This window comes from Leucopleurus acutus, assembly GCF_964270905.1.
Source record: "Leucopleurus acutus genome assembly, chromosome: 2".
Taxonomy (NCBI): Eukaryota; Metazoa; Chordata; class Mammalia; order Artiodactyla; family Delphinidae; genus Leucopleurus; species Leucopleurus acutus.
The window spans coordinates 128,901,327-128,914,675 of record NC_139143.1 but is presented as its reverse complement, the minus strand read 5'-3'; the positions used below and the strand labels follow the sequence as shown (position 1 = coordinate 128,914,675).

Sequence of the window (13,349 nt, the reverse complement as noted above, 5' to 3'; positions counted from 1 at the left end):
CTAGTGCCAGCAGTTACTGACAGGTTTCTTTATCAAATTCAAATTAAAAGGGTCTGACTCAACTGTTTCCACCAAATGTGACCATGTGCATGAAGGTGCTCTGTAAAGCATCAGATATAACAGCAGACTCACTCCCCAGAACCTCCCACAAAAGCAAAGAAATAAAAATGAACCTCCCAAATGGTGTTCTGGGGGAGAGGAAGTCTCAGAATTCCCATCGCCTTTCTTTTATTTCTCTCTTTTGATCCTGATGATAGCTTCCAAGCCACTGACACTCCTCATATGCCTGGCTTATTTCCCAGGTCGGATTGCAAGTACCCGTTCACAGTGACTGTGCTTCCGTCCTATGTATGACACATTAATCACACTCTGGGAGGGAGGAAGGTTAGTCTTTGCCTGCTGTGTCTTAGTGGTACAGAGGTGTACTAGATTACTTTCCATGTAGCTTGTTACTTCAGTCTTATGACCTTACAGTCATACACTGAACACAGGTATTTTAGACACTAGTTGGTAGACCATTCTTCACCCAAGCAAAATTTCTGGAATATCTGTCCAGAAATCCAGCCGTAGCAGTTTGGGCTCCTCAGGGCCCATCCAGAGGATGCAAGGGTCAGCTTCTCCTAAGAAGGGCAGACTTTGGAGACTGAAATTTGACTGCTGGATTCACCTCTTACCAGCTGTGATACTGGCCATCTTACATAACCGCTCTGAGCCTCCATTATCCATCTGTAGAAGAAGTATGCTAATACCAACCACAAAGTGGCTCCAGGAGGAACGTAAAAATCTTGAAAGCACCGGCGTGTGCCCACAGGAGGCTCTCACGCAATATTTAATCCCTTCTCTCTTTACTACCACCCTTTCTGTTACTGTCACATGACTCCCACAACTTCCACTATTCTCACCCTTCTCAAAACTTGCAGTTCACGACATATCTCAGTAATAAACCCTTGAGCTCATCACTAATAATTATCACACCACTTCTATTATCCCAGCTCCCAGGTCAGCCCTTTCCCTAGGAACCCTCCGCTCCAATGCCAGTGACCTGTCAGATTACCTCTCTGACTCTGATATGACACCCATCAGGAGGCATTTGTGCTGTCACTAATTAGCACAGATTCCATCAACTTCATCCTTACTTGTCCCCCTCCATTTGCTTCACTCTAGATAGGAAGTATGGCTTAGCACTAAACTAAAAAATTAATGGGTGAATCTTAGAGGTAGTTCTAAAAATTAGTTTTCTTTGTTACTGAGCATTTAAAGAAGAAATGGACAGATCCAAAAGACTATCTTGAGGTGAAGAGAACATTTCATTTTATTCCAGCACTTCCCAAAGTGCTCTCATTCTGCAATGACATTTTCACAGCATCCTTTTTGACATTTGGCCCCATTTGCTGCTATGAACTCACATTGTCCTTATGTTCCTAAATTGTCACTACATCTTTGTTTTGTTTAATTTGCTATTGTTTGTTAGGGACAAAAGAGTTCACTTTGAATGTTATTTCAGTTTAGTAAAAATAATAGCTATTTATCTGGTGAGTCCAATCTTGCCAAGCACAAAAATGACTTTAGTCAAGTTCCTTAGCCTCCCAAGTCAGCCACTATACTTTTCATAAAAAATTCACAGGATTTTTAGTAAGACAGCCATTTCAATTTGGATATGTTATTGCTTTCTGCTTAAGTATTCCAAACTGGAAAAGTTGAAGATGATCCTAAGTTTTCTTTTTTTTTGCGGTACGCGGGCCTCTCACTGTTGTGGCCTCTCCCGTTGTGGAGCACAGGATCCGGACGCGCAGGCTCAGCGGCCATGGCTCACAGGCTCAGCTGCTCCGCGGCATGTGGGATCCTCCTGGACCGGGGCACGAACCCGTGTCCCCTGCATTGGCAGGCGGACTCTCAACCACTGCGCCACCAGGGAAGCCCGATCCTAAGTTTTTTGTTCCCTTTTTTTCTCTATATCTAAGCTGTCCCAAGATCTAAACACTTCTTTCAAATATTTTGATGGATTCATCCTATTTTTTTTGTTTTGTTTTGTTCTCCACTTTACCTTATTACTTTTGTCTTTCAGTACCTCAGATTATTTTTGAACACTAGTCCCTTGCTTTTAGAGCATTGCACCCTATGTATAAAAACCTGCTAGCTTTTTGTGTCAAGCCTGGAATTCCCTCCCTGGCTTTCAAATTCCCTTGTAATCCAACACCACCTCCGCTCAGTTTCCCCCCATGACACTCCAGCATGTAGTCTCCAAGTTAGTAAGTACATCCTTCTTTTACTCCTCTTACAGACTGCACACATTCCCAACTCTTGGCCTTTACCAAGATTTTCCCTGACCTACACTTCTTTCCCCCTTTGTCTCAGCCTCATTTCTTCCTCACTGCATTGTAAGCTCATAAGCTCTTTGCCTGTCTTGGTCACCACTATATCCCAGTGTATAGGAAATTTCCTGGCACATGATCAGCTCTCAGCCGATATTTGTAGACTGTTCCTTGAGGCCCACTTCAAAGCTAATTTCCTTTTTTTTTTTTTTTTTTTTTTTGTGGTACGCGGGCCTCTCACTGTTGTGGCCTCTCCCGTTGCGGAGCACAGGCTCCGGACGCGCAGGCTCAGCGGCCATGGCTCACGGGCCCAGCCGCGGCATGTGCGATTTTCCCGGACCGGGGCATGAACCTGTGTCCCCTGCATCGGCAGGCGGACTCTCAACCACTGCGCCACCAGGGAAGCCCAAAGCTAATTTCTTTTATAACTCCACTGTTTTCTTTGAATTCTTATGTTACCCACACTCATCTAAGCTTTCGTGAGCTGAATTTAAGGTCTTTGAGGATGGAATCTATAATGTTCATCACTTTGCATCTCTCATAGTGTCCTTTTTTAAAAACAACATATAGTTATTCTTTTACATTTGTGGAAGTCAGAGGATCAAAATCAGTTTTCCTGGGCTAAACTCAAGGAATCATCAGAGACAGTACTTTCTTCAGGCTCTAGAGGTGAATCAGTTTCTTGCTTCTTCCAGCTTCCAGAAGCTGTGGCATTCCTTGGCTTCTGGATGATTTGCTTTAGTTGCTGCCTCCATCATCACATTGCTTTATGATTGCTAAATCAGTCCAATGTTAGCATATATTTATATGCTTTTATCTTGATCTCTCTTTGCTGGGAAACCCAAGCAAAAGCAACCGTTGTTATTTGAAAGCCACTGGAGAAATAAGAAAAGAAGAAAAGCTAAAAAAAAAAAAGACCTTGAGTTATCCTTCTTTGTATGTTTTATTGTTATTCTTCTCTCAAGGTTCAGGTCGTCAAAGAAGTGGTATTAAGAAGGCTGAAGTTTCTAAGGCAAAGTCAAGTTAGCAAGGGTAATTAACATTGCTATTGAGTTTGTGTTATCCTAAAATTCAGTTAGTTATCTAAGGTTTTGACTTAAACCGTAGATATAGGAAAAACCTCTGTAGGGAATATCCTACAAACTTGACACTTTTCAAAAAAATTTTATTAGCGTAGAGTTAATTTACAATGTTGTGTTAGTTTCAGGCATACAGCAAGGTGAATCAGTTATACATATACATATATCCACTCTTCTTTAGATTCTGTTCCCATATAGGCCATTACAGAGTATTGAGTAGAGTTCCATGTGCTACACAGTAGGTCCTTATTAGTTATCTTCTTTATATATAGTAGTGTGTATATGTCAATCCCAATCTCCCAATTTGTCCCTCCCCACCTCTTATGCCCAGGTAAATATGTTTTTTTTCTACATTTGTAACTCTATTTCTGTTTTGTAGATAAGTTCATTTGTACCTTTTTTCTTAGATTCCACATATAAGCGATACTGTATGATATTTGTCTTTCTTTGTCTGACTTATTTCACTCAGTATGACAATCTGTTGTTCCATCCATGGTGTTGCAAATGGCATTATTTTGTTCCTATTTATAGCTGAGTAATATTCCACTGTACATATGTAGCACATCTTCTTTATCCGTTCCTTTGTTGATGGACATTTATGTTGCTTCCATGTCCTGGCTATTGTAAATAGTGCTTCAATGAACATTGGGATGTTTCTTTTCAAATTATGGTTTCCTCCAGATATATGCCCAGGAGTGGGATTGCTGGATCATATGGTAGCTCTATTTTTAGTTTTTAGGTTTTTGTTTAAACATCTTTATTAGAGTATAATTGCTTTAAAATGGTGTGTTAGTTTCTGCTTTATAACAAAGTGAATCAGTTATACATATACATATATCCCCATATCCCCTCCCTCTTGTGTTTCTCTCTCACCCTCCCTATCCCACCCCTCTAGGTGGTCACAAAGCACCAAGCTGATCTCCCTGTGCTATGTGGCTGCTTCCCACTAGCTATCTATTTTACATTTGGTAGTGTATATATGTCCATGCCACTCTCTCACTTTGTCCCAGCTTACCCTTCCCCCTCCCCATGTCCTCAAGTCCATTCTCTAGTAGGTCTGCATCTTTATTCCCATTTTGCCCCTAGGTTCTTCATGACCACTTTTTTTTTTTTTTAGATTCCATATATATGTGTTAGCATATGGTATTTGTTTTTCTCTTTCTGACTTACTTCACTCTGTATGGCAGACTCTAGGTCCAGCCACCTCACTCCAAATAACTCAATTTTGTTTCTTTTTATGGCTGAGTGATATTCCATTGTATATATATGCCACATCTTCTTTATCCATTCATCTGTCGATGGACACTTAGGTTGCTTCCATGTCCTGGCTATTGTAAATAGAGCTGCAGTGAACATTGTGATACATGACTCTTTTTGAATTATGGTTTTCTCAGGGTATATGCCCAGTAGTGGGATTGCTGGGTTGTATGGTAGTTCTATTTTTAGTTTTTTAAGGAACCTCCATACTGTTCTCCATAGTAGCTGTATCAATTTACATTCCACCAACAGTGCAAGAGTGTTCCCTTTTCTCCACACCCTCTCCAGCACTTATTGTTTGTAGATTTTTTGATGATGGCCATTCTGACTGGTGTGAGATGATATCTCATTTTAGCTTTGATTTGCATTTCTCTAATGATTAATGATGTTGAGCATTCTTTCATGTGTTTGTTGGCAGTCTGTATATCTTCTTTGGAGAAATGTCTGTCTAGGTCTTCTGCCCATTTTTGGATTGGGTTGTTTGTTTTTTTGATATTGACCTGCATGAGCTGCTTATAAATTTTGGAGATTAATGCTTTGTCCGTTGCTTCATTTGCAAATATTTTCTCCCATTCTGAAGGTTGTCTTTTCATCTTATTTATGGTTTCCTTTGCTGTGCAAAATCTTTTAAGTTTCATTAGGTCTCATTTGTTTATTTTTGTTTTCATTTCCATTTCTCTAGGAGGTGGGTCAAAAAGGATATTGCTGTGATTTATTTTTTAAGGAACCTCCATGCTGTTCTCCGTAGTGGCTGTACCAATATGCATTCCCACAAACAGTGTGTCTTGATAATGTGGAGAAAGTAAATAGTATGCTTTGGGGAAAGGTTCATAATATGACACAAGAATAATTCATAAAATTCACTGATCACCTACTATTTGCCAGGCACTTTTCTAAAATCTGAAATGCTGGCCTAGATGAAGTGGATTCTATATCTTCTCTGCCACTAGCTACTTATATAATGTCTGTTGATACACTTAAATTCTCTGAGCTTTGTACTCCTCCTCTGGAGCTAAGAGGGTTAAACTAGGTTAGTTCTAATTTATCTTCCAATCATATGAGTCTATGAATTTTAAATATTTATAGAATGATGAATGATATTCAATAAGTACTTGCTGATTAACTAATGTAATCTTTACCCTTCCAAACTTGTGACTCTCTATTTTAAGTTTCTTTTATTTGTTCAAGAAATGGTTATTGAGTGATAAGGAGTATAAGCAGTGTGCCAAAAATAAGCACATGCTAAAAATGATGGCGATACAACAATGAGCATAATCCCTGCATCCTGAGACATCCTGCCTCTTTCATACCAGGAAGCACTGGGCAGCCCAGTGACCAAATTCACTTGTTTCTTTTGCTAGAAGAGTAAAATTTTGCTAAACATTTCACTACCCCAGCTCCAGTTAGCTGGTATTGTCATAACATAAAATATTTACTTTAGAGAAATTTAAACAAACAAATGAATAAACAAAATATTTCCTAGACATGTAACTTATTTGGGGGCTTCTCTACATGCATAGTTTTAAGCTATTGCCTCAAGGACTGCTATTTTTGGAAAAGGTGAAGCTTAAGTAGGGGTTCTGTGAGCCTTTCCCTGTGTTTAACTAAGGCAGCTCCATTTACAAATCTGTTTTCTATATTGAGAATATGCTGCTAATTGTTTTGATAACCATTGTTCTAGATAATTAATTTGAATCAAAATTAAATTAATGGATAGGGTACTATACATATAATCATTTAATTTGACTGGTGATTCATGTTCAGCATGTGTTTTAATGATATCTATGAAATGTAACACTCATTATCCTTTGATAGGCTAAGGGATTGTGGTACAGGAAGTCACCTAAATCCTTCAAGGAATCTAGTGGTACAGCATTTTGATGCATTCTTCTTGCTGCCTTTGAACTTCCAGAGAGTTCCTGATGCTGTAGAGTTCTTTATCATGATAGTGTCATTCTCATAGCATGTATTAATTGGTAATTTACAGCTAAAGAGAACATATTGGGGTTTTTGTTTCAACACCCTATGTTACTTCTACACTGAGCTCTTCCAAGCAAAAAAAATCTTGAACACATTCTAGATTTTTGGTAGTTGAAAAGAGGATTAAGTGTATACCGTAAAAGTAAAATTCATTTATGATACAAGAGAAGTTCAAAACTAACTTTCTTATAAAGCTCAACTCAGCACCTGGAAGCACTTATATAAATGGTTCAATATCATACTGGACTTATTTGGGACTAGAAAATAATAAAATTTTCCTTTTTTGATCATGAAGCAAAACAATTAAGTATAGAGCAGATAAATTAATATAGTATGGCCTATGTGCACTAAAAGAAACCCAGTAGGAGATCTCCTAATGCTGAAATGACTCATTTAGAAGCCAAATGTGAAATAAGCATAAAAAAAGGCATTCAGTAAGAAACACTCAAAGGCAATCTTGGGTCACAACACATTTGTCCTAAGGTATCCCACAACTCAGTTCACCAATATGTGGGAGGAATGACCTCTCTTTGGACTGCCCCAGCCTTGATTTACTTCTTGAAAAAGATAGCCTTGATCTAGCTTGAATTCTGGTTTGGAAAGGAGACTTTGAAGACCTTTATATGTTTTCCTCTCCAAGACCTTAAAAAGTAGATTAGCCAGCCTCATTTCACAGGCCTTAAAAACACTTCTTTGTCCTGGGATTCTAGCTAGAACATAATGACCAAGACATTGTCCATAAAGAGTCCTTTTCCTATTCATGTCAGGTGCTGCCTTGAACTGTCCTTATAAGCCTAGGGTTCTAGCAAGCTTATTCCTTTGCTCTGACTCTGATATGCTCACAGGTACATTTTACTATTGCCTGTAGCCAAATTTTATTAACGAATGAACTTCAAAGAGCTGAAAAACTGATCTTCAGCTAATGGGTCTTTTTGACATGTTTAGAAGGTTTATCTAAAGTAGAATACTTTGTATACTTTCAAAGTCAGATATAAAATGACCACATTTTATAAACATTCCTTTCAGATTAGCAAAACTAAGAAAACCAGAGTCACTAATCTGAGATGTCTGTTAGCCTTTTGGGAGTCATTTATCCTCTGGGGAAAACAAGTGATGATTAGCGTCCTCTTCATTGAGAGGCCATTCAGATTAGGAAATAGTATACTCAATATCTACTTTTTTTTTTTTTTACAGTCACAATATTCTTCTCTATGAGGATGGGCATGCTGTGGTGGCAGATTTTGGAGGTGAGATTTCCATGAATAATGCCCAAAATGGCATCCGTTTCTTTCTCCATTACTCATTGGTGCTGATATTATGTGATGAATCTGAAAATGGATTTCACACTGACAGCTATACTTCTCTAAGTCATTCATATTTCAATGAATTTTAAAAGTATATCATTTATTTCGGTTTTTCCTCTTTCATATTCTCAGCTAAAAGAAAGGAAGTGAAAATTTAAATAAGATAGAGGTTTCTTGGGATTTCAAACTTTTAGCTGTAATCTTTGACCTTGGTTTTAAAATATTTCCTTTGACATTAATTTGTTTTCTGTTTCCCTCAGAATCAAGATTTCTGCAGTCTCTGGATGAAGACAACATGACAAAACAACCTGGGGTTTGTTGCTGTTCGTGTTCCCTATAATTATGAAACAATTGAAATGTGTAAACTCAGCATGAGAAGAAGGGAGATGAAAGCAGCTTCAACTGGAAGAAATGTCATTCTCCCAAGGGCGGGATAATGTTTTATGTTTCTATTTTCAGTAAGCCCCCAAAAGAACTATTTCAAGGCTCTGTTAGAGAAATAGATTAGATATATATTTGGAAAATGTTACAGAAAAAATAACAGAATTTGTTTCAAATATAATCGAAAAGTACATGGCAGGCATGGATAATTGGCATTCATGTTTAGATCTCCTTATTAAGTGGTAGAGTTAACATTTAATAGGTAACCATAAAATCCATAGTTTACCCGTATCTACTAACAATTCACAGTTTTCCATTTTAACATTGTAAGGCAATAGGTGATATAGTCAAGCATTAATGTTTAAGAAAAATATAAATGCTAACATCTGAAGCAAGCATAATTGTACTCAAAATGTCTGCAATTAGGTTCATCATGTGCCTTCTCCCATCCCTTCCGCACAAAGAAGTGCACTGTTCTTTCTGGACTAGCTGTGTTATTTAATTATCCAAGCTTGGGCTAATTTTCTGTTCCTTCCTTTTCCTGCTTCTGCTTACACACTGCTCAATCACTTTTTCTGTTTGTTTCTATTCCTTTTCTTTATTAAAGTTCATCCCAAATTCTCATTTACCACTGCCTCAGTTTGGGTCCTCTCCATCTCTTTTCTGGACCATTGCTCTAGGCTTCTAACTACAGTCCTTTCTTCCAGTTCATTCTTTGCAACATCAGCCAAGTGTTGTGTTCTGACAATTCACTTCTTCCTATAAACCATCAATGATGCTTAAAATGTTATACCCCCCCGCCAGATGTGACCCCAAGGCTCCTCTGCGACCTCCTCTCCCACTAAACTTCTCTCAAGTCCCTTATGCCCCCGGCATACAAGCCATCTGGCTATTCCCCAAACATTTCATTCACTTTCACAGCCCTGTGACTCTGCCAGCATCATATTCTCTGCCCATGAAGCCCTTCACTGTACCCCACCTGGAGGAAGTCTACTCATCTTGCATGGCCCAGGAAATTGTATCCATTTTAAGTAACTTCCCTCCCATAAACTTCCTCCCCCCCTTCTCCTCCCCACACACTTTTCTCTCTGTGCTTTTGTAGCACTTTGTTTGCACTGCTAGGTAGTACTCTGACTCACTCAACAAACATTTATCAAGGACCTACAGTGTGTCAGGCATCGTGCAAAGGGCCAGGAATACAAAATGCAAATAAAAGCTTAGTCCTTGATCTCAAGTAACTCATTTTCTGTTGGAAAAAACATAGTAATAAGCAGATAAGATTGAAAGCAGTGGGGACGTTCAGTGACAGAGATGTGACAAAGCATCATGGGAGCTCAGGTGGAATGAATAGGGATAAATAAATTCAGACAGAGTGAACAACAGCATGAACAAAGGCACTGGGGAGGATGAGAAAAACCAGACCTCCTGGGGACTTCAGATAGCTTGGCATTGTTGGCATGCTCTGTGTGAGGAAGACAAAATGAGAGATGAGTTAAGAGAGGAAGGGCAGGAACGACATCATGGACCATGTTGTATTGTAAGTAGGATTAAGCATGCTGGTTTCCCCAATTAAATTTCACTCATTCATTCAACAAGTATTTATGGAATACCTACTAGATGCCAGACATTCTAAGGAACTGGGGATATTGCAGTGAACAAAGTTCTTGTGTTTATGGAGCTAATATTCTAATAGAAGAAGATAAACGTTGAACAAATTAACAAAATATATACCAGACGGTGATGTGTTATGAAGAAAAAACAAAGCAGAGTATATGAATGGAGAGTGATAGGGGGAGCCATTTAGATGAGAGAAAGAGAAAGATAACGTTTGATAAGAGACCTATGGTGGAGTTATCCATGAGAGGAGAAGAGCAGTGTAGAAGGGGGAACAGTAATATCAGAGGCCCTGAGGCAGGAGAGTCCTTTGTGTGTTCAAGGCCAGAGTGACTGGAGTGGAGTAAGCAAGGAGGAGAATGGTAGGAGATGAGAGGTGGGAAGAGTGAGTCCTTTATTGACAGGACAAACAGATCTCATCTAGTACCTTTAACATAGAGATAGCTAACTCAGTGGATCTCAACCATGGCTGCACATTGAAATCACTTTGGAAACTTTGTAAAAGCATCCTTACTGGAATCCAACCCCCAGCAATTCTGATCTCTCTGGCCTGAGGTTGATCTTGGGTACGTGTATCTTTTAAAAGTTCCCCTAGGTGATTCTAAAATGCAGCCAGTTGAGACTCTCTGACTAAATAACCTTTTGTCAAATGGAATTGAATTGAATTTCACCAATAGCAAGTAATATTCCTTTATCCTAGCAGTGGAGTCTTTAAGCACAGCACTACTCTAGATTTATTTTGAAGGTTATTTTCTTTCTTACTAGTTATGTGGCCTTATGTAAGTTTGCTAATTACTCTATTACCCGCCCCTCGTGAAAAAAATGGCCATACTGTATGCCTACTCCCCCTTATGCAATGTTGTGACACAACACATAATATGCTATATAAATGGAGGCTATTTGGAATGTGAAAGCTCGTGTGGAAGAATTGCATATAAGCACCATAATCGAAATGAAGATATTCTTGGAAAGGTGCAATTATGCATGACTTCAAAATAATGTAGACACTTCAAAAGAATTATCAGCAGGCAACACTACACACAGAATTTCACTAGGAGTAATAAAAGAATACTGGTTTCTTTCAGTGGAAATACAAAGAAAGCAGGTATTTGGCAAAATCCATTGATATAGCTATGAAGCCATGGGGTTTTAGAGCTGGAAGGGGCTGCCTCCTCAGTCTTGCCCTTGAGGAATCTGAGGTCCAGGAAGCATAGGAGACTTTCCCAGAACTGCCCAAATAGTCTGCAGTAGAGCCAAAACTAGAATTTGCATCTCCTAACTCAAAATCTAGTCCTTTTTTTCCTAAACCACAAATAAACCAAATTTATGCATCCCAGAACGGAAACTTATATTTAAAAATTAAACGGAAACTTATATTTAAAAATTAAAAATACATAACTGCATGTAAAAAGGGTGTAAATGATGCCGTGAAAACATGAGGGTAGACCTTTGTACAGGGAAACTCGTAACGTTTTATGGGCTTGCTTTCTGGAATATGGCGCAAACAGCATTCAGAAATAACACTGCTGGGCAAACAAAGGAGATGGGGCAGACCTGATCCTGCCAGTGAGGAATCTGCTTCACACGAATATTCTGGGCACTACCCTCAGGCCGTTTCTCTCTTCAGTCATCAGGGCACTATTTATGGGTCTAATTTAGTGACTTCCTAAACTACAACCTGAAGCTCTAAAGGAGGGAAGCTTCCTCCCACAGTGCGTGACTCACCCCCAGGGAGGCATAGAGTTCTTGGATGAACCCATGGATGGCTATTCAGAAGCTTGTAAGGCTTCCAGGGGAAAGATGCTCAGAGTTACACAAAAAATTGCTGCTGCTGTGATCATCATTTCATAAGAGGCAGTGTTACTTGGTGATTAATATTGTTACAATATTTTGGAAAGAATTATGGATTTCATGATCTTCCAATGATAAAAAGAAAATGCCCTTTAAAAAACTAAACAGCAGCAGTAAACACACTGTTTTTGTATGAACGGGCCGGTTTATTGCGCACACTGAGGGCAGTATCGATGTTATTTTAAGTTTATATTTTTGAGAACTTCGAGAGAACACTTAACAAATCCTCACTAAGAAGAACACTATTCTACAGTAGAAGAACTAAGCACTTGGTACATGACTTGTGGATGTTTCTTGACCCACAGAACCTCCGCTGGATGGCTCCTGAGGTGTTCACACAGTGTACACGCTACACCATCAAAGCTGACGTCTTCAGCTATGCTCTGTGTCTGTGGGAACTTCTCACCGGCGAAATTCCGTTTGCTCATCTCAAGCCAGGTAAGCCATGCCTCAATTAAAGTTTCTCTGAGGGAATTCCCTGGAGGTCCAGTGGTTAGGAGTTTGTGCTTTCACTGCCAAGGGTGTGGGTTCAATCCCTAGTCGGGGAACTAAGATCCTGCAAGACGCGGGGTGAGGCAAAAAAAAAAAAAAAAGAAGTTTCTCTGATTTCCAGAGTTCTGTGCATTTTCACAAATTCAAGAAACATTTTTTTTTCCCCAAAATGACTATTCTTGGTGGATTGGCAAGGTGAGAGGTAAGGAAACGGTCTCAAATTGTTTAAAGGTGTGGCCCAATCCAGAAAACTTAATGGCCCATAACTATGTGGTTTTAGATACAGGCACACAGAAGTGTAGGCATATTTTATTATTAAAGTTTAGGGCTTTGATGTATCTGTTGTTAATAAAACAAGCAAATGATAATGGCCGTGTGGAATGTGGGTACAAATAATGTGAACAATGCAATATTTACTTTTTGAGATTAGATTTAGAAGTGCCTTTCTGATGTGCATATAAGAGTGAACTGAAAGTAGCAACACATAAAAATAACCTATCAGGACTGCTTTCTGCTTGTCTCACATTATACAAAAGAGAATTGGTTTTTCTAATTTTGTATTACATATATAGATGCATTCTAAAAATGGAACTTTGTGAGTGAGCCTATAATTTTGTTGTTGATAATATGCATGATACTCTGTGTACATGTAGAAGGTAGAGGTAGGGAATCTAATCACAGGAAAAAATGTACAACTATTTGAGGTAAGTTTTATTTGCATCTCTCTCTCCATTTTATTTGGGTTGCTCTTGTAGATACAACAGCACTGTCACACTGTTTACTTACTTGTATCCACTGTGAGTCTAAAAACTCCTTGACTTTGCATCCCCGGAACTTACCATGCTTGAAAAGTTGTTTTCAAATTAAATCGTAAATAAATTTTAAATGAATTGTATTGTAAGCTTCTTAAGTGGCCACCCTATCACAATATATCAGATGGATCAAGTCAAAAGGGATGTTAGGGAAAGACATATCTTACAAATGTGGATGCTCACGAGTTCAAAGTCTTAACCAGGATCACAATATTTATTAGTACTCATGTGCAGAGCAAAAGCCATAACTCATATTGTCTATTCAAG

General features: G+C 38.8%; 1 protein-coding gene across 1 annotated transcript in view; it reads left to right on the top strand.

Moving 5' to 3' along the window:
- Nucleotides 1–13,349, top strand: part of TNNI3K (TNNI3 interacting kinase) — a gene marked incomplete at its 3' end in the record, with an annotated part of 285,722 nt that overhangs the window by 176,456 nt on the left and 95,917 nt on the right. The window contains exons 19-21 of the mRNA XM_082863164.1: nucleotides 7,823–7,875; nucleotides 8,193–8,245; nucleotides 12,084–12,216. Of these exons, the coding sequence (XP_082719290.1) occupies nucleotides 7,823–7,875; nucleotides 8,193–8,245; nucleotides 12,084–12,216 (239 nt within the window). The remainder of the gene's footprint in view (nucleotides 1–7,822; nucleotides 7,876–8,192; nucleotides 8,246–12,083; nucleotides 12,217–13,349) is intronic.